The sequence below is a fragment of the Mirounga angustirostris genome, unplaced genomic scaffold, assembly GCF_029215605.1.
Source record: "Mirounga angustirostris isolate CCGP_5_RB_7025 unplaced genomic scaffold, mMirAng1.0.hap1 SCAF_12, whole genome shotgun sequence".
In the NCBI taxonomy this organism is placed as follows: domain Eukaryota; kingdom Metazoa; phylum Chordata; class Mammalia; order Carnivora; family Phocidae; genus Mirounga; species Mirounga angustirostris.
Window position 1 is genome coordinate 94,629,332 of NW_026991720.1, and position 26,727 is coordinate 94,656,058.

General features: G+C 45.3%; 1 protein-coding gene across 2 annotated transcripts in view; it reads right to left on the minus strand.

The window, feature by feature from the left end:
- GLI3 (GLI family zinc finger 3) overlaps positions 1-26,727 on the minus strand; it is a 276,807-nt gene that overhangs the window by 174,212 nt on the left and 75,868 nt on the right. For both annotated transcript variants that reach the window (XM_064575454.1, XM_064575455.1), the window contains exon 3: positions 13,916-14,158. In XM_064575454.1, coding sequence (XP_064431524.1) covers positions 13,916-14,158 — 243 coding nt within the window. The remainder of the gene's footprint in view (positions 1-13,915; positions 14,159-26,727) is intronic.

Genomic DNA, 26,727 nt, shown 5'->3' on the forward strand with positions numbered 1-26,727 from the left:
TCCCCCAGCTTGTGTTCCCTCCCCTGCTGTCTTTCTCTCTCTGCAAATAAATAAATCTTAAAAAAAAAATGGGATTATTTAAAAATACAAAGGAAACTCAAAAGCGTATTACCTAGGCCATCAGACTACTGGGAAAAGAAGACAAAGCTCCAACTCCTTGGGATGTTGCCATTTGCACCTTGACCCTTTGCACAACTTGGCTGGCATTCACATGCAGCGAGCACTTTGAAATAAATACTTTACCTTGGTCTCCGATACTATTAGCTCAATAAGGACAACTAGGGATATAACACATAATCATTAATATCACCCACGTGTCCAAGTTTATTGACTCCAAAACTCACTCACACGATGAAGCTGGCAGAGCTTCTCAGCCAGACTGAACCAGGGTCTTGTTCCTGAGTCCCCTCCACACACTGTTGCCAGGAAGGAATTCACATGACAGGAGGACTCACGCTTCCATCCTATATCTGCACCCTACAGGATCTCGACTCTTCTCAGAAGAGGGGCCAATCACAGCTCGGATATCAAGCTCTGTATAATAGAGCTTCTAATTGGAATCTTAATACTCGGGATCTAAAGCAGCAACAGCAAAAAAAAAAAAAAAAAAAAAATGCATGCCTTAAAGTCAAGCTCACCTGGTGGCTCATTATGAGAGAGAGGTTTCAGAAAATCTGAAGACTGATAGCAGGTGACTGGCATCAAAGGAACAAGGCTGCACTGTTCCTAAAAAGCAAGAACTTTTCAGGAATATGCTACTGGAGTAGATTTACAAGAAGGCACTATAAGGCAGGTCTCCAAACTCTTCTCTGTAGGGCAGATAGTCCCAAGCGCTGACCACTCCCCTCTGTCATCACTGGGCTATTTCCGGCCCTCAGAGTGGTGGCTGCTCCTGGACAGGAAGAACACGTGGCCAGCGCTACGAAATATCAAGTTCAAACAACCACGCTTAAAAGGGACTCATGTTTAGGAACAATTGAGTGTGAAGGACCAAAAGCTGCACCTGAATGCTTCAGGCCCTAAACTCAGTTCCTTGGGACTACGAACCACCAGAAGACAAAGGAGAGAGGAAAAGAGCATTTCTGGCGGCCTCTATGATACACAAAAGTGCTAAAAGGAACTGTCACCGGCCCTAGATGGGGGGGATGCCCATGAAAACTCAGAAAACCTCCTTCGACTTTAAGGGCAGGAGCTGTGTGCTCAGGACGCTGAGGTCCGATCGGGTGGGAGGCACAGTGACAGCCTCACTGTGAGCCCCTCAGGTCCTGACAGCGCCTGCAAACACACGTCACCAAAGGGCCCTGGGAAGAGCATTAGAGAGAGAGAAACGCACACACTTGGCTGAAACTAGCAAGGGTCGCTCTCAACGAATGTGAAATTCGCCCCCCAAAGGTCTAAAATTCAGGGGAGCATTTCAGATGGCAGTTCAGAACCCCTCATAAATTAATGAGAGGCAGACGTGAAAGTTAATAACAGCTGGGACGGATCAAGCGGAAAGAAAATGCAGCATCGGCATATGTGTTCCGTGAATTTCTTAAGAGTCCATAAATTTGATATTTGGAAGGAAGAAGGGAAATGTTAATTAGGAGAAATTTCATACTGGATTTAAATTTGCCGTGCAGTCAGAGCTCTATTGTAAACCCCCCTTGGAATCAGAAATCAGCCCCAGCAGAGTCGTGCCTTTCATCCTGCCACATTATACTTGTTGATAGGTTACTTCATCATTTGTGTGTGTTTAGTGCAGTCTCTCCCCAAAACAGAAAATGAAGAGCAAGGGTCACATCTTTTTATTTCTACTGTGGGTGGCACTAAATGTGGAGGTATCAAAAAATATCTAAGGAAACTTGTAGAGAAGCCTGTAAGTTTTCGACCGCTGCAGTTCAAAGTATCTCAGGAGATCAGCGCTCTGAAGTCTCAACGTTAACTTTCCTTATGGTCCTGATATAACTTGCATCTGATCACCAGACCCCGAAGAGATCTCAGGTCAGATCCATGCCCGGAAACAGCTTTAGGCAGTTAAAGTCTGCTGTCTCACACGGTCTTCTCAGGAAGCATCAGTCCTACCTGCGGTCCTGAGAGAAGGAGATCCCGTGGCCTCCCTGTGACCGTCTCCATGCATGTTCCTCTGTCTTGGTGCTCACAACGGTCTCTCCTTACTCCAGAGATACCACGTGTCCCTGTAGCCGGCACTGGCCCTGCCATTCATATTCAGTCCTTTTCATCTTTCCTCATAAATCATTCCTCCAGCCGCCCCTTCATCATGCTGACAGCTTCTCTCCAGATGCTTACCCTTTATCTGAGACACCCAAGCCCGGAGACCAGGAACTGCCCATGTTAGCAGGACACCAAGATGCCTCTGTGCAACAGGCTTGCATGCTGCCCCCCTCCCAGCCCCCACTGCAAATAATATTCCAAAGAGACTTAAAAATAAGGGCGCTCTCTCCCTGCCACTTCCTCCCCTGGGTGGGGCAGGGCGATCTGCTTGCCCTGTGCTGTCACACAGAGGGACAAGGGACTGCTGTCCCCAGCCCAGGCCTAGGGGGGCCAGATACTGCATTATCCTGCTGATATGGGAAAGCTCCAGTGACTTATACAGGCTACTCTTTGGAATCAGGTTCACAAAATTAATCTCTCCGTGGTCCCAATGGACAGCCTATGTCCCCAAAGCTGCTGCAGGTATAGCGGTTAATAGGGATGCAGTGGGGAAGACAAAGTTCAACACGATGAGCACAACAGCAGTGTGCATGGAACCTCCTGCCCTCCCTCACTCCCAAACCCTCAGCCACGGAGTCCAGACTCACACGAGCACTGTGAGCAAGATCCCTCTAAATCTCAGTTAACTCATGTGCCAAAATGGGTTTGTGCAAAAATTAAATGAGTCCTGGGGACGCCTGGGTGGCTCAGTTGGTGAAGCGTCTGCCTTCAGCTCAGGTCATGATCCTGGGGTCCTGGGATCGAGTCCCACGTTGGGCTCCCTGCTCAGCAGGGAGTCTGCTTCTCCCTCTCCCCCTGCTGCTCCCCCTGCTTGTGCGCGCTCTCTGTCAAATAAATAAATAAAAATCTTAAAAAAAAAAAAAAAACTAAACTAAATGAGTCCTTAGCCTAGCACCTGGCACACAGTAACTACCCCACATGGCAGTCTGCCGTGGTGACTATCAGTTTCCCAACATGCCTATCCCCCAAAACAGAGGGGTGCAGGGAGGACTGGGAGGCCTGCCTGTGATCACGTCACAGGTAGCTTCCGATTCTTCGGGAAAGTATCACTGAGAAGCAGTTTCTCCTCCTTCCCTCCTGGAGCACAGTGACTACAGAGGCCAGCCCAGGGCGCTCCTGCGCTGGCCCCCTCCCAGTCCGCGGGGATCCGCTCAGCAGTGCCGGCAGACCCTCCCAGGGGCTCGCCACTGGCAGCACCGCCACCCGGCCCTGACCCCGTCCCCAGGTTCCCCCCGTCCCCACCCCCCGCGGGGCTGAGCATGAACCACCGCCCACCTAGCCTTGGGACAACTGTGGACTGCCATTTTTTTTTTAATTTTTTTTTAATTCTTATGTTAATCCCCATACATTACATCATTAGTTTTAGATGAAGTGTTCCATGATTCATTGTTTGTGCACAACACCCAGTGCTCCATGCAGAATGCGCCCTCCTCAATACCCACCACCAGGCTAACCCATCCTCCCACCCCCCTCCCCTCTAGAACCCTCAGTTTGTTTTTCAGAGTCCATCGTGTGGACTGCCATTTTGAAAGCATGGATTAAGAATTTGAGCTCTGGAGCCAAACTACGTGAGTTCAAACCTTGGCTCAGCACTTCGGAACCATGTAAAAATGGGCAACTTTCTTACCCTTATTGGGCTTCAGTTTCTCCATCTATCAACAGGGAAAATCATGACAACCTCTCATAAGGTTATTGCGGGGATTTAATGAATTCCAAGCCCTGGCATAATATGTGGTGCAAAGAGAGGGTTCATTTTCTGCCTGCTGTAATTTCTAAGACAGGAGGAGCATTTCCCTCCTGCCTGGGTCACTGCAACAGCATGCTGAGTCACTTCCTAATTCTATACTCCGCCCCTCATGACAGGCCTCACACACCAGCCAGAGTAATACTCCCCAAGGAAAAACCCAACCACATCACTCCCTCCCATGGCTTTCCATTGGCCCCAGCCTGTCCCCCCAAAACTGCCCCACTCCCTCACCAAGCCATTACACCAGCCTTCTGTCTGCTCCAGGACATGGCCACAGCAAACCCACAAATTCCTCTCTGTAAGTGGAATGCTCTCCCCTTGGATCTTCCCATGGCTGGCTTCTTCTGTCATTCGGGCCTCAGCTGCAAAGACACCTCCGAGCAAGGCCTGGTACACTACTATACCCTGAGTCTCTCCCCTCAACACCAGCCATTTTCCTGGGCTCCGAGTACCAGCCTTGCTGCCTCAAAGACATCTCTTTCCAGGTGTTTTGTGCATGTCCTCTAGCTGCATTGAGGGCTCCCCGAGAGCAAGAACCTGACTGATCTTGGCAAATGCAAACCCCTCAGGACCTAGACAGTGTCTGGCTCACAGCAGGCTCTCAAAAAGTACACAGGATTTTTGAAATGAAAATAAATATCATGCATCATGTACGCAGTGGGCTAAGACCTGAAGCGCATGCAGCAGGGGTGTGCTCAGAAGGGCCGGGTACACCAGAGGCACTCAGGTGCCTCCACCTTCTCATCAACTGTCCCTCTATATCATCAATTTGTAGCAAGTGATACACAGACTACATTCAAAACATCATTAGTGATAAAATATAGAGGCTACATAAAAATGCATCCCACAGCCAGAGATACGTTAAATATAGAAGTAAATTGCATGTTTGATCAAAAGGGTCAACCTATGTGGTCAGATTTGTGGGGCCGAGCTGAGATCTCGGAAGCCAAGTGTGAGCTCCATTAGATCACCGACGGGCAGGGAGCAGGGTGGCAATGACATTTCATGACATGCCGTACTTAAGGGGAGAAACAGGGATGGGGAGGAAATGTGAATTCTTGCTGCCTTTGAAAGCAGGCTTATTCCACGAAAGCAAGCCGAAGAAAGAGGTGGTGTCTGTTTCCCAGCCTCCGCCACGCGCACTTATCTGATCCTCCCTAAATTAGGACACAGGCAACTCCTTTTATTCCCCTCACGAGCCATGAGCACAATCAGGATGCAGATTTGGGGCCCCCCCAGTGGACAAGTAAACACCCAGCTTCCTGGAGTAGGCTTCCTCTGACCTGCACAATGTCTGCTGATTAGCCTCACAGCCCCCGCAGAGGGGACGCGTCTCCTCCTCAGGGGTCCCACCACCTTCTTCTAAGATCCTCTCTGTCTAGGCCGGCTTGCGGGCTTCTGCCACCACTGGAAGGCTTTGTTCTCACTTCCCCCCAGCAGCATTAGCTACTGGATTTCCCAGCTGAATTTCACTTCATTTCAGGCCCCCACCCCCAACCTCACCATGGGCCCCTTGCACTTTCTTTAGCCTGACTGATGTTACATTTGAGTTGAAAAAAAAACAAAAAAAAAACCCCAGAAACCTCAAGGTTTTGTGTGTGTGTGTGTGAACATTGTATATTTTGAAGTTAAAATGGATCTTGATACAGGACACTCTAAATTCATTGGAAATTAAGCCACATTTATTGTCGATGTTTGGCACTTGCACTTTAAGATCAAGAAAGATACTTTGGGGGCGCCTGGGTGGCTGAGTCAGTTAAGCATCTGCCTTCAGATCAGGTCATGGTCCCAGGGTCCTGGGATCGAGTCCCACGTAGGGTTCCCTGTTCAGGGGGAAAGTCTGCTTCTTCCTCTCCCTTTGCTCCCCCCACCCCACTCATGCTCTCACTCTCTCTCTCTCTCTCTCAAATAAATAAAATCTTTACAAAAAAAAAAAGAAAAGAAAGATACTGTGGTTATCTAGGTTACCCAACACAGAAGAGCTCAAAAGTTTGAGAACAAGTATTAATGGATTTTGTAGTCTTCAAGGGAAGATGGGACACACCACACAGGGAGGAACAGCACATGCCGGATGACCAATGAAAGAGCCGTGGTCAGAAGTCAGGAGGACGGCTGTGGGACGGGAATCCCATGCCTGCAAATCTGAGGGAGGAGGTGAATTAAACTCCCTGAGACAAAGAAACTCTGGGTTAACGATGGGAAACACAGTTATCCAAAGATCTGTGGAAATACCCCAAAGCTTTGATACGCATCCTGGGGGTCACCCCGGGGACTCAGGCAGAGCAGGGGCTCCCCAGGAAGCCCATCTGCTACCGCCCCCTTCCCTGAGCTCCACCCTCCCACCACTCTCCAACCACCCTCCTCCCGGGTCCTCACAAAGGATTTCCTCTACTAAGGATCCTCTCTACCTCTTTGCCACAAGAATTAGTTCAGATGTCCCCTGCTTCAGGAAGCCCTCTGGACCCAAGTCTGGGTTAGGCATATTGTTACCTGCTCCCAAAGGACTCTGCATTTGTCTTTCTGAAACATCCTTTGTGTTGTCTTTTTGCATGGGCTTATCTACTTGTCTCAATGTCCCACCGGCCTGAAGGTCCATGGAAGCAATGACTTTGTTCGTTCTTTCTAACACGGGTTGGCACTTAGGAGGCCACTAGTAAATAACAAATGACTAAAGATGAACAAAAAATACCAACAGCTGAATGAATCAAAAATTTTCCTCATTTTGTTCTAAGAGGAAGAAACTCACCAGAACTGAGGTTGATGAAAAGCCTGGATCACCCCCCCCCCCAGAAAGAAGGGAAGACATTAGGAAGATAAGAACAATTAATTTTAAGAGAGACCCAAAGTATAAAGAACAAAATATAAAAGCTAAAAGATTTGAGGAAGTTGGATACTTTTCAAAGAGTACTGTAAGAATCCAAATGCTATCAGAACATAGGAAGGACAGAGCAATAAAATGCCACATCAGTTACCCTCTCTTAAATGAAACTGTAAAAGGCACAAAGAGAAAAATCTAGCCCTTTCACTAAGAATAATGAAGATACAGTACAAATTTATAGGTACAAGATCAAGAAAGCTAAAGCAGGACAAGAGATACAACTTTCAAGAGACATCAAAGGTAACATTCTTTAATTATACAAGAAAAAGGAGGAGGGACCAAGGATAATGTTGCTCCATTAGGAAAGGGGACAGAAAGTTGTTAGCAGATGGCTGAGAAGTGGCAGGAGTTGCTGTGTTTCTCATGCTTTAGTCTATGAAAGGGATCGGGGGGCGGGGAACGGAAGGAAAGAACTACAAGCAACTAAAAAAAAAAAAAAAAGAAAAATGTTGCTGTGTTGGGTGGGTGCCAAATTAGAAAAGGAAAATAATTACATGGAATATTTAAACAACCGAGTTCATAATCCCAAACTGATTTGTAGATGGAGGCTCCTGTTAACATGGATTACACGCATACTTGGACACTAACAAGTTGGAAAGATGTCACCGAAATCATGAATTGCCTAGAGATCATTGAATGCAAAACAAATCATTAAAATTTGTAAAAGGGGGAGACAAATATCATGCTCACCTTAACCACAGAAAAAAATACCTACCTGTTTAATTTTAGATGGGTGTGAAAACGCGTGAGCCAGGCAGATCTCCTGTGCTAATCCCATGGTCCTTAAAAAGAGGATCCTCCTCCAAGTCTGTGAATAAACTGCCAACTTATTCCAAAGTACCACCATCCATCTCAGATGAGAACCCTCAAAGTCTTACAGCTGCTGTATGTACATAAGAGCAAATATTTTTGCTGGTTTTGAAATGTGCAATTTAGAAATATATCCATGTGTCATAAATGCCTACTTTCAGAAAGGACTGAGTGACTACGCTGGATCCGAGGTGGCATTTAGGGACTAGAAATAAAACAGAAGCAGAAGTGCCAGTGTCTAGCCAAGGGGCCCCTCCTGAGTGGCAGGCTCAGGACGAACTTCATCTGTGACGTGATGAAGGTCCATCAACGGAACTGCTCAGCCTTCTGTGGCACTGAAGGGCCCCCCGGGGTCCTGCCCCAGGATTTCTGGCAGGTGTAAGAGCTGGGGACGGCCCCTGGATCGCCACGTGATTCCAAACGCCAACATATGTGGGCCAACACAGCCATGAGGTGCTGAGGTGAGAGTTATATGTCTATCTGGTGTCCAGGGAATGGAAACACCTTTGTGAAATGAACTTTCAAAGGAAGCGGTCTCTAGACAGGCCCTGAAGGGCCAGTAGAACGTGAAGACAGGAGGAAAGCATGGAATGACTCCAAGAGGCACAAGAGCATGAGCAGGGTGGCCGAGGCAATGGCCAGGGGGCCAGGCTTGCCTGTGGGGACGACTGCAGTGGGCTGCCGGGGAAGGGGGCACTAGGCCAGGGCGCAGCCGACAGCCAACTGATTTTCCCTAGAACACAATCTCCCTGAGCCTCGTCTGTCCGTCCTTCTCCTGAATGGCCTTCAAGCTTCTCCCTGCTCTCCTCCAATCAATGCATTCCCGAAAATTCAATGAATAAAATCAAATAAAATTTTTCAAACACAATAGTGCTTTTCTCACCGCTGGTTTCCAGTTTCCCAGGTCACCTCCCAAGACTAAATTGTAGAGTCACAGTCCTATTAGGCCCGAGAGTAGTCAAGATTCACTAGCAAGAGTCAACCTGGAACCCTAAGGATTATCCCTAAATTTCTACCACTTTCAGCAGAGTGAGTTAGTAAGCTTGCAATAACTCCTTTAAAACCTATGGACGTGACTCACAGTTTGCAAGCCATAAACGTGACCTCTGGATTACTGAAAGAAAACCTGGATCATTACATCGAATTTCTAATAGGAGGACAAGAATAATCACGGAGCTATTCTGAAGCTCACAAATACCAGCTCTGCAAAGGTTTGTAGACTGTGTCTCCCCGCTCCCTGCGTCTCCCCGCTCCTACAGTTCAAGACTATCCATGGATGAAGCAATATACTTGGCAAAGCCCCCCAAGTATGACCCAACATCAGTCTTTCTGTCTAAGCAGTATAATTTTCAAAAAACAACGATACACCAAACACTGCTGATTGGTTCATCGACTGTTCTCCAAAGCGGTAACAGACGACCTGGATGAGAATGGAACGGGTGTGCTCAGGAAACTGTCACTGCCTACGCACTGTGGTCGACCCCAAACTGCTCATCTGTGCCTTGTAGGCATTTTTGTCTTTCACAGTCTCCAGATGACACTCCAACAGGAAGACAGACGTGAGCAGGTGCACCTATTAAATATGTAAAATACACATCTTCTCTTCCACTCGCTTAGAAGATGTATTTCTAAGGGCTGTAGAAAGTCACCTAATATAAAGACAGACAGGTAGGGGAAAAAAAATCTTACTTTTTTTTTTTATTATTTTTTTTTTAGCACACAAGAATGCAAGTGGGCTTGGCACATCAGCTCCCCACAGAAAATAAATATAAGCAATTAAAAATTCAGTTTCTTTTCTTTAAGCTAATTCTTCAGGTTTTGCTAATTAGCAACTAATAGTTCTGTCATCTGAGCTGGGAAACATACGGAAGAATACCAGTGGTATGTTTTCAATCAAAGCATTTGCATGAAGGAATGAATCACATTTTCCATGAGGGATTACTACTGCGTGGGAGCAGCTGGGCGCAGAAGAAAAGCATCTTCGCGACCCTAAAACTGTAAAAAGAGACCTGAAATTTTAGAAAAGGGGACGTCCTTCTGCTCCTCGTCACAGAACCAGCAGGGGCCCTATGTGGCAGGACTCATGAATCTGAGACGCTCCCCACAAAACCTCCTGCAGGGACAGTCAGAAAGGGAGACTCCTCGCAGGAAGGCAGAAGACAATGAAACAGATGTTTTCCGTAACAGAGAAGAGAATAAAAGTTAAGCGTCGGCTAGGGTACAGGAATGCTTTAACTATTATGTCACCTGCCTGTGCAAGTTCCTAAGAGAATACACGCCTGGCAGTGAGTGAACTCGGGGGTGATGGAAGTTTGAAGTATACCTGGCTACCCACAGAACAGGGGCAGCTTAAGACTGCTGAGAAATCTCCAGGCGGGAGAAGGGGGTCCTCATCCTGAGTCCGATACAAGAAACTCAGGTCTCTGAAACCCAGCGCCTCCCACACTCTTCCCAGTCACAAAGCGCTGGTGATCCTACAGCCACCCGCCTGTCAGCATCACCCCACATCTGAACCGTGCGGCTTAACCCCCTACTTTCTTGCCTTGATATACAAGCCCTCCACAGCGACCCTTCAGGAGAGAATACCCTCCAGTGCCCCCTGTGAGGATTTTATTCCAAACATATGTTGTGAATGTTTGAAGTGCCCGCTATCCCTGGTATTTTTTTCTTTTCTTTCTTTTTTTTTTTTTAAAGTCAAACCCACAAAACCTAAAATACTTTGAATCCAGCCTAAGTGCCATTTGTGAAGACACAATACTGCATACCCAAGGATAATCAAGTCTTGTGCAATAAAAATTGTACAGATGTCCTTCTGAGGGTAAAGAAACAATTTTCCCTTTTCCGATCTTACAGGAAGCCTGCCCACACGTTAGAAATACAAAGTCAGTATATATAGAAGCACAAATTAGGCATCTTGGAAAGTCCACATTTTCCAACCACAGAGAAATGAAGGAATTCCTGGGAGTGTTCCCATGACCAGCTACACTGGATTGGAGGAGTCTTTTTTCTCCAGAAACCTGGTGGAGTTGGCACACGATTCACAGGAAAAGGGAACAGCCTACAGAGATGTTTCTGAACCTTGAGCCACTGAAGGTCTGCAGCAAAGTTGTGTTTTGAGAGTTTCGCTGCAGGACTGACAAGAACGTGATCAAACTTGCATGCCTTGTTTTAAAAAAACCGCACTTTTCTCATACACTAAAACTTTCTGGAGGACCTATCAACTTCAGCATTGTGTTGGTCATTCATTAGCTTTCCCTGGATAATTAAATCCAGAGAAGGTAGACAGATTTTATTATAAAGTACCAAAAAAATACTCATTATACTGGTAGAAGACTAAAATATCCAATAGGGTTCTAGAAAAAGTAGAGTTACAACCTACCTAACTCCTTGAGGCTTGGTTTAGGATATCTTTAAAGTATTTCATATGGATAATTCTGTAGCTTTCATTTTTCCCCATATATTAAGTTTGTATTTGTTACATACATACAAATTTAAAAGTTTAAAACTTCCCAAAGTCATTTAAAAGCTTTAATATTTCTCCACTTACAAAATAGAAAAAAAATATAGTTAATTCACTAAGGTTCAGGGAGAAAGGTTATGTTCAGAAGACCACCATACGCAGTGCTGACTACACCAGGCCTCTTCCTAAGGTTTACAGTCCACTCGATCTCTAATCTGTTTACAGAAGACACAGATCTCAGGGAGGCAGAGAAATACACAGGCCTGCAGCACTAACAAAAACAGCTCGGTTGTTTTGGAGGAGGTGGTGGTGGCGGTAATGAGGGGGGTGGTGTTGGTGGTGATGGGGGTGGTGTTGGTGGTGGTGATGGTGCAATGAGAGGGGTGGCGGTGACGAGGATGGTGGTGATGATGGAAAGGAAGGAACAGGAGGATGTGGAGGCATAGGAAAACAGGTGCCATAATGATCTGAAGCACTCACTGTGAGCCAGAGATTTTACTAAATACCGTATTTGCATCGTCTCACTTAATTCTCAGGAAAACACCACGGGAGAGCAGTCACATTATGACACCAAATAAATGGTTAGGAAATGATCTTTAGAGGGGTCAGCACACTTGGCCACACCACACAGTCACTACATGGCAAAGCTGGAGCTGGAGCCCCATCCCCTAAACAGTAATCCAATCTGTGTGATCTCTAGAACTCCCCACCCATGTTGTACATGTAAGGATCTCATTTACTTATTTATTTATTTATGACCAATTCAGGGAGTACATTGGGACGGTGGGTCAAAATGGCATCTGCCAGTTGGTTATAGGCAAGCGTCCATAGTTTGTCAGTCATCATGCAGTTTTAACAGTGCCTTGAACAATACAGCAGGGAAAGTTAAGGAGCATCCAACGTACTGGTCTATGTCCTCTAAATACAACAGTTCCAAGCCCCACTAAGAGCTCTGCAGCGCCCTGAGCTAGTTAATGTCGAGGCCCACGGGATGGGTCACAAACGCACGCTGCCAAGAGGTGTCAAGGATCCCACGTGTGCAGAGAGCCTATCCCTCAAATGCAGGGGAGAAGAGTCAATGGGCAAACCGTTAGAAGAAATGGACCAAGAACAAGTTGCAGGCTGAATGGCACAGAGAGAAAGTTAACGATCATCTGCCTACTTCCATCAACCGGAAAAGAAGTATTCGTCAGCTGTCCTGCCCAATTACATACCTTAATTATTAGTGGGCATCTGGAACAGAAAGCAAAACATAAGTATGAGATGGGAAAAGTTTGTGTTCACACATAAGGATGAAAACAAGGCAGGGAACTTGTGGTAAATAAACTAGACCAATTCTTTTTAAAAAGTAAATATACTCAGGGAGTCTTAAAGTAGGGAGGAAGTTCGCAGATTCCCTCATATCTTCTCCACGGAGCTCTCTAATAGAGACCCGCAAATAAAAATACAAGAATGTGCTCAGAGAAACATCCTGCCAACGCTATTGTAAACTCTCACTCCTAAAAGAAAATGAAATAAACTTTAACAAAGACAGAAAAAGAAGTGAGCACCTACCTCCTTCTCATTTCTGGATCTGTAGAAACAACTGTAGCAACAGGGCTGAGAAACGCTTTTTAATCAGAGAAGCTGTAGCCTTTTTTAAAAGCCTAGAAGAATCCATAAAACCTTTTCCTCCATGCTTCTGACCACTTAAAAAAATAATGTACCTTCCATTTCTACCAACAATGTAATCTGGTTGGGGAGAAAGCAGTTGCTGAGACATAAGGCTGCTCCAGGCTCTTTGATCTGCACCCTGATGAGGGAACATTCCCCTCTGCTACAAGTCAGCTAACGAAGGGATGAAATTAGCTTTTATCCTGGGCACTTTCTTGAGGGGTGGAAAAAAAAAAAAAAGGCACTAATCAGCTGTCCTAGCTAATCAGTCATCTGGCTAATGACCTTTTGCCTTAAAACACTAAAATTTCTGAATGATGTGGAAAAAGGGAAACACAAACCAGTCCCCCTCTCTGGAGCTCAATGGATCATCTGGAATTGGAGCTGGGAAGGTTAAATGGCAAGTCTGTATCCTGGCAAGGTGATAAATCTGTAATCAAGAGCTGCAGCTTTGGCACCTCAATGTGAACTTCATTACTTCCACAACCAAATTATATATTTTTTTTAACTAGAAACAGGCCACAAATAAAGTCAACCGTTCTACATTTTTCTTTGGAGAAAGCCATCATATATTTGTATCCTGAGTCCTCGTGAATTACTTAAACTTTATTAGGTGCTGGAAAAGGAGCTTCCCATGTTTCTGGTCTGCCGGTTAGAGAAGAAAGTAAAACGTGTAGAAAATTCTTCCACATTTAAGGAATTTAGCACTGATTTGCTCCAAAGGAGTTCATTCATTCTCAACAAGTAAGCAAAAAAAATCATTCAAAATGGGGATAGATGTTGTTCAGGAATTCTGCCAGTGCAGCCCACTTTAATAACTAGCCCCATCAACCAATTTTGCTCCTGCAGTGTCTACCTGGGTGGAAGAAATCTGGTTCTCGTTCCCAGCAAAGGTCCATGTGGATTAGCCACAGATGGACACCTTCCTGAAGGCTGCCCCACGGAGGCTTGGACTGGCTTAGAGACGTAATAAAAATGGCTCTCTCTAGAAAGAGGAAAGGATGGGATGTAGGAGAAGAAAAAACAAAACAAAACAAAACTGGAGAGTAAATTAAACATTGGTATAAATTAATACCAGCCCGATAATTCATACAACGCGCCGGCAGCCCTCCGCGGCTCCCGGAACCAGGGTGATGGGGCAGGAACCACTTACGGTAGTGAGGCTCCATGTAACCGTTCCGGGGGTCCATGGCAAACACAGCCCCGCGGTATGGCACAGAGGGCTCGGCCAGGTGCGGCAGGGACCCATGGATCTCCTTCTTGATCAGCGAGGCCCTCTCCTCACTGGATGTCGAAGGCTCCTCGCTGATCTTGCCAAGCCCCTGGACACTCTGTGGCTGCATGGTGACTGCGTTTCTTCTCTCTCTGTGATAGGTCTGTCCAGGACTTTCATCCTCTGAAGAAAGAAGGAAAATGGAAGCTCTGTGAGCCACTTGAAGGAGCAATCCAAGAACAGTCATCAATTAGGTCTCCCTCTCCATCTCTCCTCCCCAAAAGAAGCCCTATTTCCCATTCTTGGCAACTTTGAAAGCTACACCATGATGACATATTCCACAGACAACACTGCTTATGAATGAGGGTCCAAAATACAATCGGAGGCCTAAGGGGAGCAGGAAATGAGCCTATTAAGTTGAGATGGAGGGGGTCAGCAAATTATCATCACCAGCTTACAAGTGAATCTGCCAGGGAGGCTTTTCATTAGGGACTTGCCAATATCCCTGCGGGTCCCAAGTGGAGCTGCAAGTTTTGCCAGCCCGAGGCCATGGGTGTCCAGCTTCCCCCTGCCTGTCCCTCAGCTGGGCCGCTCAGGTATCAGGCAGCTGGGACACCCACTGCGCCTCTGGGTGATCAGCGGGTCGAAGGGCCTAAAGTGATCCAGAAGTTTTCCTGTTTTTGTTTTTTTTTTTAAGTCAGATCTGTAACCCAAGGGTTTAGTGGAGCTAGAAATGGGACACAAGACCCACTAGTTACAAGGGGTAAAGGTAAACCTACAGTACCCTTTGCAAGACACTTCTTTCTGCAGCCCATAGAACAGAGCCAAGAACCAAGAAGCAAATGGGGTAAGACTAATTCCCAGAGCAAGATGGCTCAGTGGGCGAGGGAGGATCAGTGATGCAGACACAAGCACGGTCTCTGCTGGGGTCCAGACGCTGCTTCACACACTTACGAAACAGCTTGACAAAATTCCACATACATTCAATATTCCAGCTTCCTAATACTTCCGTTCCCTTTGATCTGTAGGAACTTCCCATCTACCCATTAGGGCTCTCTGCAAATGTGATTGGATGACTTTTCTAGAATAGCAGATCAAAGAGCCCATGCATAAAATTAAACCAAATGAGTGATCTGAACCCACAACAAATGGGCCAATTCATCTGTTAGAGTCATACACACATTCTGCATTACATACTCCCAAACAAGCTCTGCATTTCATCAGCAGACTGTGTTCTGGAAGGTAAGTGCTGATGGAGACAAAGCTGTTTGGGCACAGCTCAGACATCTAATCTGAGAATGATGTCCCATTTTTGATCTGAAATATACATATATATGTAAGTAATAATAGCGTTGTACATGCTGGATGGACAGATTTTGAGCACATCTTATCCCAACACAAAAACTGATCTTCAGAGTATTTCATAAAGCAGTTATATCTGGCTGAGAGCCCCTAAAAAAACAGGAAAAGTATGCTTTAGCAGTTTCATGGCTGTTTGTACAAATTCAGAAGCAAGGATAGCTATAAACACGGGCAAGCATGAAAATATAAACTATAGTCACGACTACATTTTGTGATACTAATAACTTGAACTACCCAAAGCCAGGAGCAATTTTAATCGTTCTGCTTGTGTCTGGGATTGGAAGAAATAAGCAATGTTTTGTTTTGTTCTCTTTTTCAGTCTAGCAAATGACTTGCAAAACAGAATAGACAATGAGGTATGCTTTGGTCTTCACAGTGAATTTGCTGACTACTGCTGGATAGCTACGAAACATTATTTAGCATTGTTTTGTGCAGATCTTCACCACCAAATCTTGTAATTATGGGATAAATGATGAGTTTAATCTATCAAGTAACTACTAAAAAGGAAAAAAAATGGGTGTAATCCCACATTTTCACACATCAATCTTTACAAGAGCAATTCAAACCATGCTTTTGCTAATTTAAAAACAAAGTACCAAAAAAAAAAAAAAAACCCTACATTTTTATTTTCCCTTCTGACTAATACTTTTAGGCACCACTCCACCCTCGTACTTCATTAGCAATAAAGTTGCAGGCTATAGAATAAGGGTTTGCAGTTATGTAAAAGCAAAAGGGTGTCAAAAACATTGAAACTCTTAGTCTGTTTTATAAAAATTCCTATAACCTACCAATGGCCAAAGTCATATTTTCCACTAATTTGCGCCTGTATAAAATCTTTATTTCCAATTTCAACCTGAAGTGAACTTGTAGCACTTAGGTGCAAATTCTGTAGAATGGACCTTCGTCTGGAGAGCCAGAGAGTCCTCACCAAGAGCCACTGAGACACATAATTAGCATTCTCTGGTTGAGATGAATAACCAAGCTCCACTAATCTGTTGCGAGTTGAAAACAGGATTCCCTTGACCTAATCTTCCTAGAAGAAATTAACTTTTCTTCTCTTAAACCTGCAACCCTATAATAGAGTGAGTTTCTTAGAAGCCAAGCCTTTATGATGAGCAGTTGAATCCAACTTCACAAATAATTGAATAATTGGCATGGTCTAACCAGAGTCCTCCCAGGTCCCCCCAGCCTCCGGGGAGAGGGAAGTAATTGGTGGGGCGGGATGGGTGGGTGGCGGGGGGAGTGGAAAGGGGGTGTCTTTTCAGCTAAGTGATTTTTTTCACAAGTACTAAACTTTAATTATTTTCTCACTGAGAGCTAAACTAACGTGTGTGAATATGAAAGTTATAACGAGAAATAAGCAAAGCTTAAACCCTTAATACGAGAAAAAATTATAACTAATTGCCTTAGTAAACGGCAGGCACGAAATTTTTGAGCGTGGCAACTTTCATCAGACTGACTTTTACAACAGTTGATGCTAACACACTCTTACCTACCCCCCTCCCCTCCAAAAAATTCCAGTAGACAAATATTTCATGAAGTTTACCTTGTGTATTGTTGCTACTGACGGGCACTCAGATCAAAACTTGACAGCGCACACGCTCCAGGATACAGACAGCTCTGAGGCTGGGGAGCACGCTCTCCACAGTGCAAGGGAAACTTTCCAAGCAATATTCCTGCCTGCTCTTATAAATTTAGCAACCCCTTCAGTCGGCCAAAAGACGAAAGCTGTCTAATCTTGTTCAGTTGTGCCGAGTTGTTCAATAAAGTTTGAGAGTCAGTGCAGACAGGCAACACCAGGCCAAATTATTGACAGAAACATACTGTCCACCATGGCAACAAGCAGAAGTCGGCTGCAAAAATGTAAGCAAACAGCCCAGTGCTCCAGGAGCATCTGCCAATGGACTTTAACGGCCAAACACAAGGGGACTGTTCGTGCTTCTCTATGTTCAACAGCTGCTAACTAGGGGCGGGGGCGGGGGGGTCACACGGAAACATGCAATTCACTAAAAAGTTTCGGGGAAAAAATTATTTTAAATACTGTCATCATAATCCCCCTTTTGTACCTCCCTCCTTGTGTAGATCCACATTCTAGTGGAAGTTAACAAAGTCCTGCCCCCAGATGGAGAGCTGCCCAGCCATCACATTTTACAAACTGTCCCAGACTTTCCAAACTCGTCCAAAGGCAACCGACGTCGAGTCTTCGTGCTCTGACCTCTGAAAGCTCAAAAGTCGCTTCGCTGCGCACGCAGCTTAGACCGTTCACAGTAAAGGCTTGAAGAAAGTGTGCTGCGTGAAGCAGGACTCGAACACGCACTCCTGGGCACGTCCTCACAAACGCCTCAGATAAAAGTTTCAGGCAGTTCTTCCAGTATAAAAATAAAACCCTGCACTGCATCACCGACTAGGAACACCCCCTGTCGCCCTAGCAAAATAAGCTGATGAGGAGCTCACGGTGCATGCACGTGGCTGCTTTTTTTTTTTTTTTTTAAATTAACATCGACTTCTAAACTGCTCCCTTAAATCCCGTTTTAACACCATCACTCCTCTCTTGCCCCAAGACAAGAAAAGACACAGAGTATAAGACAACAGGCAATACTTACAACTCGGACCCCAGGCTCTGGTTAGCTACTTTCTGCAAACTTCTCTTGGTGGGCTTTCTCTAGTGTGCAGACCCTCTAGGAACATTCTCAGTGTCTCCCTGCCTCCCACTTTCCCTCTCCCTCTCCCAGACAGTGCTGCTCCCATTAGATGAATTAAAAGTGGCTGGAGCCATGCTAAATTTAACAAGCTCATTAGTATTCTTTCTGAGTGCTTCCGAGTGAACTCTCTCTATTCAAGCCCCTCTCTCCAGCAAAAGGGTCAGGCGGCTAATCATTAAATCAAACTAATGTCACCCTATCCCAATCAGCCCGAGAGAAGGAGGGTTTATTATTTCAGTTTATGCTAAATAAACGGTTTTACAAATGGTCCCCAAGCAAGGTCAACAGCAGCTTCAATTACAAGACAAACTTAACAAGAGTTGCTATAAACCAAGTACTCTGTATTGACTTAAGAACAGGCTCAACTCCACGTATTACCACTAGCAGGGTTATACGGGAATGCATATTGTAAAATAAAGGATGGGGGGGGGCTTCTTTCTTTGCCAGAATTTGCGACTGCACAACGACTCCTCATTCACCTGTCTCCAACCAGCTAGCCGCTCAGCTCAATTCACCCCACACAAAGGCTAGAGCCCAGACCTCAATGGACCGAGTGAAACATGTTCAAAACTAGGCTCTCTATTGTGACTGAATTTCTTAACATCTTTTCAAAAAGCGGAGAATGCCTTGAGGCTAAAGGAAGAAACAGGCTAATGGTGAATTGGGAATTCTGAGCAAATTTCAGAGCCCTTTCCTCCTAGCTTTTGAGGTTGAAAGCAAGCTCTTTCCTTTCAAGTTTCAAAGTCCTTTTTCCTCCCGCAGTGTCACAGAAGGATTTGAAAAGAAGGTAATTGTGCTCGCAGTCTCCCTGATCAGAGCTTACGTCCTATTTCTGGTATTTCGGAATACTTCTTGCAATAATAGTGCATATAGCTCAATCCCTTAACCGGCCTGCACTCTGCAATTGCTCATTAAATGAACAATTGCGGGTATAAAATGCCTTTTATGTTCAAGGTCTGGATATAAGATAAGCATTCTAGGACTCTAAATTTGGTTTACTAAGGAAACTCTCCATCATTAAATTACAAAACTGAAGTCAGAATATCAGGCTTTCCCAGAAAAGTGGCACTCAGATTTCGGTGAGCCCAAAGGAGAGGCCAATGGGGGTGGGGAGGGGAGGAGGCAACAAAATGCTAAGGGGGCGGGGGCACAAAAAAAGACTGGATACTCAGATTTCTAGCCGAATGGGGCTTCTAACAAGAGAATAATATTTCCATGCTTAAGGAGGTCTGAGTTTGTGAGACTGCACCACTTCCATACGGAATGATATAATAAAATCATCTTCAAGTGTATTAAAACATAGATCTGAGGCTCGGTCAATATGCAGATTGACTACGCCTGACCCCTCACAAGGCAGACGTGGTCCCCTTCCTTAAGCAAAGAAAGACTCCTTCAGGGCCACAGAATGTGATCATCTCTGCCATCTCCCTGGATCCCCACAACAATCTGTGGGACAGGGGACCAGGTCCATGAACAGGTTGCCTGTTTCCAATGTGGTAAACGCGCAAGGAAGGGATGCAAGAGGCCTGACCAGGCCACACGGCGCTGTTCACAGGAGGGGAGGTCTATTTGTGGACAGGGTTTGGGAATGATACCTGTATGCACTCCCAGGCTCCACCACCACCACCACCACCAGAAGAAAACAGAAAGTAATCACAGGTTTATGCATAGACATTTTCAAAACTCTGACACTCCCCCATCAGAGTTTTATGACTATAACCCACTCTTGGGAAACACCCAGGGGGCCCAAATGACAACTCGATGGTGAGACGTCTGACCTCAGGGAGTCGGTACCATGGAACTTGCCCGCCACAGGGGCGTGAAACACATGCACACCCTCCACCCAGCCGCAACCCCACCGCTCGCATGCAGAGGCTCAGCCAATGGCGTCTGTGCATTCCTGCAGTTTTCAATGTGCTTCCACGAGCCTGGGGCCCCACCTTCCTGATCTGGGCAAGAAACAGCCCCATTTTCTACTTTCCTCCCAGGAAATTGCCTCGCTGGGTTTGGAAAGAGCATTATTTCATTTTTTTTTTCCCCTATTATGCACTTGTTGCATCTTGTCAGCTTTATTTCTTTGGTTATTTACATTTCGATGTTCCTTGAATAAAAACCAGCAGGATCCAGGTTCTAAAACCTCGCCTCCCTCTTTCAGAATTCTCCCCATGACTTGGACCAAAGAGAGGCCAGAAATGAAAAAGAGAAGAGGCTAAGTAGATTCAGAAGGATCGTAGAATTAAGCCGTGAAGGAGGAATAAAGTTCCTGTAGTTTTTAGAAGCACAGTCTTGCCTCTTTGCGCCTAGACAACAGTTATCCCTCAGCCAGGGGCTGCTCCCTAGAACGTCTGGAGCTTGGCTTCCACAGGCAGCAAGCAAACAATGCCTTCTCTAAGAACATTTCCAGCGCCCTTGGGGTCACACATCGCCCTTGTGCAGCTACACATACATCTCCCATTGACAATGACTGATGACAGAGGGAGTGGCCCAGATGGATCAGGAGTGAGCGCTCAGCTTTGTCTGCAACCTTTAAACCAACTGCAGGGCCTGCAAGACGAGGCCAGCAGCAGGATTTGAAGCTCTGGAGAAATTCCAGTGGCAACCCTCCCTCCAAGATTACCGGGTAGCTCGCTCTTCCTGCTTTCTTCAAGCAGGAGGTCCCAGGTGAAAGGAGAGAAAGTAGAAAAGGCTGTCCATCAGAGGCGTGCAAGTCCCGTAATTGTTTTAACATATCTAGAGTTCTTTTGGCAAAGAACAAAACGGGGTCTAGATTGACCAGCATCCTACCGGCCTCTCACCAGAAACCACTTGCTCCAAAGAGCAGGTTGGTGCTCATAGCCAGGCTAATTTCTCACCTCCCTCCCTGCTACTCTGCTTACAAAGCTCCATGCAACTTCAAAAGGGGCGCCTGGGATAGAAGAAAGTAGGCAGGGAAGGCAAGATGACAATTCAGATAAACTTAAGAGGCCAACCCAGCGATGGCTGTGAGCCCCACTGCAGCCCAGAGCTCTGAGGGCACACGCAGCAAGCGGCCTCCTGCCTTCCCTAAAGATGATACGATGAGGGCTCCTTGCCCATCTGGAAAATCAGGAGCCAATAACACACTATCAGCTTGTCTGAGGCCTCACCAAGCATGCCCCGTGGCCTCCAGGGTTTCCATGCCCTCTCCTCCGTGCCTCGGAACACTCACCAATCCGAGGTCAGCACCCCTGTTCCCCCTGGCTCCTGGGCGTTGGTGACAGGGACAGCTAAGTGCTCCTGTGACTCGGCGAACTCTACCCAACATGCCAGGGCGTTTAAGTCCCAACCCAAACCCAGCGGTACTAACCAACTTCTAATGTTCCAGACAGACAGCACTAGCCAAGTCCCGCCTACACCAGGGAAGAGAAAACAGATGAAACGGGCCCCTGATGGTCCCTGCAGGCTGTCCTGTAAAAGGGGGGAGGAGATCTTCCTTCGTTTCCACGAGCCTGTGAAGACCCTTCCTTGAATTAAGAATTCCGAAATGTCATGAAGCTTCTTCTATTAGCCTGCTATTAGTTGCCAGTCACTGCTTACACAGAGTGAGTTAATTAGGGACATCAAAGGCAGGACAATAAATTCTCAGGAGGGCCACATCTTTTTTTCCTTCTGCTTAATAGCGCATTTATGCCTATCTGTGAGTAACAGTCTCACGAACATTGAAGTATTAGAGATTTGTTGGAGAACTTGGGGTTCGTCTTTTAGAAGCAAAGAATAAAGAGTCTCTCTCTCTCTCTCTCTCTCTCTCTCTGCACCAACAGACGTGAGCAGCGGAGATTCCATAACGAGACCCACAACCAACCGTTTAACAGAAACAATGAAAGGCCTGTTCACAAGGCCAGAGTGTGCAGGTTGTTGTTGCTACCCGCCGCAGCCTCTGATGGGACCGGTCCTATCACTCGGGAGATCCACCCCAGCCTGTTTAGCGGGAGGACTCAGAGCCTCCTCCGCCTTTAAAGGCATGCAGGAACATTCTGGCAGCACTTTGGGATGGCGGCTTCCAGGTCTGCACCCCTCCTCCCCCTCAAGATCAAAGTCCCATTCCCTAACCTTTCTACCATTTTTTAAATTGCAAGAATGAACACAAACTTAACTGGCTTCATCTGGTGTGTTTATGTTGCATGGTTTTTGTTTTTAGAAGACTGCATAATGAGAAAGCCTGAGCATATGGCGGTATTATATTTTTAATAAAATTTTAAAGACCGCGCTTACTCCATTGCAGAAATCAGACCCTCCTGGAGAGCACATTTAAATATCAAGAGAATATCATTATTGTACCGAAATGAGCTAGAGGCTCCATCCCTATGACAAGATTAGGGTAGGGGAGCAGAGCTCACCTTTGCTGACTTAGCTTCTGGGCAAGGCCAGATGGTGCTGGGTCCAGTTTCGATAACAGAAGCTCCCTCCACCCACCACCCACTTTGACCTCAGCTATGAAATGTCATTTGAGAACCCCAAATCAAAGACCACATTTCGATTCTTCACAATTTTACCACCGGTTAGGCATGAGATTGCCTTTCCCAGCCTGCTTTACGTAGTCCCAGAAGTCTGCAACTACGTAAAACATTTTCAAGTCACGGCTCAGACACTGTGAGTGAAGCAGGAAGGACCACAAAACGTAATCCCCCCAGAGCACATCTTCACAGTCACAGCTAACACACGATGCTGTGGTACCCACTCCCCCAGTCAGGTAGGCACGGTGGACACCAACCACCCATCCTCCCTGCATCGAGACTGGGAACAAGGACACAAGTCAGACCTTTCTCCTGACATTGTTCCAGATTTCCAGGCACCTTCAGGAGAACCTAACGTCCCAACGCCGAGGGAATGGGTTTTTGTTGTTGTTGTTTTTCTAAGAAGTCCCAGTAAAAGCGATTAAGGAAACAAAAGACCAGATTCACTCACCTTCCTAAAGTATACATAATTCTGTTTTCACTCATTCTTCCTACCAATCTCTTTTCTCAAAAGCCTGCCAACTTAAACTACAACCATGTACCAGTTAATGACAGCTAACATTTACTTCCTGTGCGGTAGGAAGGGCTTCCCCTGTCTCACTTTCTCGTCATCGTAATTTGATTGCAAAGGCAATGTCATTATGCTCATTTGCTGGATGAGAAAACTGTGTGGCACAGGGAAGCTTGGTTACTTTCCCAGGTCACACAGCTGGTTCTCAGGCAGAACCTAGAGCCCAAGGACTGAGGACACCAAAGCCCACCCTTAAATATTTGGCTACTGGAACTCCCGACTCAGTGATAAGAAATAAAAAATAAACTTGTATTTGAATTTTGGCCCAAAATTAAAGTTTGCATAAGTCTACAAACTTCACAACCACCAAACTCTGCTGCTATAGGATGAAAGCAATCATAGAGAAGACCTAAATCATTGGGCATGGCTGTCTTCCAATAAAACTTTATTTATGGACTGTGAAATCTGATTTTTTATGTAATTTTCACACATCACATTTAAAATCTAACAAATCAGGGGCGCCTGGGTGGCTCAGTTGGTTAAGCATCTGCCTTCAGCTCAGGTCATGATCCCAGGATCCTGGGATCGAGCCCCGCGTCTGGCTCCCTGCTCAGCGGGGAGCCAGCTTCTTCCTCTCCTTCTGCTGCTCCCCCGGCTTGTGTGCTCTCTCTCTCTGTCAAATAAATAAATAAAATCTTAAAAAAATAAAATAAAATCTAACAAATCATTCTTAGCTCTTGGGCCTTACAAAAATAGGTAGGGTACTGGATTTGGCCACAATGGAGGCTAAGTTCTACCCTAAAGGACTATACATACTTTCGACATAAACCTTACACCCAGATAAGAACTGGGAACATTCCAGTAAAACTGTAAAAGCAATAGTATTGAGTGTTAGGAGGGAGACAGAGAAAGAATCACTTTCTCATACTATTAAAATATTTCCATAATTGGCTAGATGTATCACATGAGTCCACTTCTGGGATGCATCTTAAGGGGAAAAGTAGCGAAGAAGACAACGATTTATATTCAAGATGTTCATCACCATGTTATTTATAAGGAAAACTAGTTAACAAAATAAATTCCCATCATCTTATATGATGGGATATCATGTTATTAAATATAGGGCATTCAAGGATTTTAAAGAACATAGAACTTCACCGAGTACAGGTACCGCTCTGAGGCCTCCGTGCCAGTCCTATGAGGTGAGTGTGATTGTGATCCTCACTGCATAGGTACAAAAATTGAATCACACTTGTCCAAGGAAGCATAGCTAGAAAGTGGCAGAGCCTAAGTTAGAATCCAGAGTCCACTCACTTACCCACTAGACTACCATGCTTCCAAATCTCTGGAGGAAGTAAAAGTAGAAGGAAGAGAAATATATAATTGTTTCTATACAAAATTCCTAAATTAAAAAAAAAAAAAACCTTGAAGGAAATGTACCAAAATAGCACGAAAATATTTCTTTTTTTTTTTTTTTTAAAGATTTTATTTATTTATTTGACAGAGAGAGACACAGCGAGAGACGGAACACAAGCAGGGGGAGTGGGAGAGGGAGAAGCAGGCTTCCCGCCGAGCAGGGAGCCCGATGTGGGGCTTGATCCCAGGACCCTGGGACCATGACCTGAGCCGAAGGCAGACGCTTAACGACTGAGCCACCCAGGCGCCCCAGCACGAAAATATTTCTATGGATTATTTTTTTCTATATGTTTCTGTATTTCCCAATCACTTTGGACGACAGAAATAGCTGGTTTATTTTACTTCTTACTTCTATCACAGTATGACCTTTACAGTAAACCTCTAGGGAAGTCCAAATTAAGTTCGCATAGGTTGAAAAATTATCCCACACATTTATCTCCTGAAGGCTTGTTTTAAATTATTTATCCCACCTCTTAAAATCCAAGTGCCTGGCAGGCTTTTCTTACACCTATTAATAACTCTTTATGCTGATACTGGGCTGTATAGAGGTTTCAATAAACTTGTTTATTTAAAATATGATGATTTTTAAGATTTATTTATCTACGTAGTAATCTCTACCCCCAACGTGGGGCTCGAACTCATGACCCTGAGATCAAGAGTCACACGCTCCCTCGACTGAGCCAGCCAGGCGCCCCTAAAATTATATGATTTTTTAAAAAAGATTTTATTTATTTATTTGACAGAGAGAGAGAGCACAAGCAGGGGGAGCTGCAGAGGGAGAGGGAGAAGCAGACTCCCCACTGAGCACGGAGCCTAATGCAGGGCTCCATCCCAAGATCCTGGGATCATGACCAGAGCTAAAGGTAGATGCTTAACTGACTGAGCCACTCAGGTGCCCTTATATGATTAATTTTAATTATTTCATAGCGATACACAAGTGCCTTCCAAACAATACCTAATGCTCTAACATCCCTCCCTGCCACACTTGGTCACCCAGCTTTCATCAGGCCATCCCGAAAATGTGTAGAAGGGAAACTGCATTACAAAGGATCATTACTACCCTGGCTCTTGCTTACATTTACTGAGCACTTACTAAAAGCCAGGTTGTGTGCAAAGTGCTCCGTCTCCATTAATCCCACTGAATGCTCACAGGCCCATAAGGTATGCAGTATCCATTGCCCCAGTCACTCAGGTAAACATCCCGAGGCTCAGCAAGTTTAAGCAACCTGCTTGGAGTCATACTTCAGGTAAATGGCCAAATCGGCATGACTCCCATCTATTATAAAGGACTAGTAACCCCTGCAAAGTCTCTGAAAGCCCTCAGAACACTGATTTGCCTCCTTTCCTTCTATATGTATATGAGAAGATTATCATCATTGTTGAAATTATTCTCCCTCTCCCTATAAAAGTTATCCGGAAAAGATACTCCAGACAGTAATCAAATGACCTATTACCTTTCCACAGAGTTTCTGGGTTCTGAATAGCTAGCTATTCTGCAAAGGAATACTTAATATTGTCTTTGGCGGGATTGTGTTGCAGGCTTGGATGCAAGAAGCAGTCTGCGTACTTGGTTTGCATTCAAGTTAACAACAGCTCCAACAGTTAGAGCTGTACATCGTTTGTGGAAAGGGGCATATGTCCAATAGTTAAAGAAGCATATGGTTTATAGAGAAATGGGGGAAACTTGTGCATGGAAGCAGCTTTGCTTGGATTATTTACCAACAAATGAAAGGCCCTTCATGCCGCCCCAGAGCATACTCCCCTCCCACAGGTTGGAAAGGAATGCTGAATGAGTCAATAAAATCAGCGTCACACTAAGCAGAGACCTTCTCCCCAGTGAAAGATGATTATCGAATTATAGCAAATTTAAGAAAGTTTTCTCTCTTTTTTTTAATCAAGAACAAAACCAGACTACTTCTTAAAATGCACTATTAGGAATCATAACTTTCCTAAAAGTGCCAGATATATTTCCATCCATGCAATATTAAAACTAACAAGCGTCTTTTCAATTTCTTTTAATGATGGGGTATGCAATAAAAATACAGCAGTGCTTCATTTAGCCAAAGGAGCTGAAGCAAAAAGAACCAAAATAAATAAATAATAAACTTACATGGGCCACTTACCAAAAATAAAATCATTTAATTCAACCTTTTACAGGAGGTGCATGTAGCATTTTGAAAGCAAAAATTCTCATAACACAAAGCTTTCCACTTGAAAATCACTGCCAGGGGCTGGAACCGGGGCAGGATGTTATTTCTTTTTCAATTTATTTTTTAATGTTTGGGTATT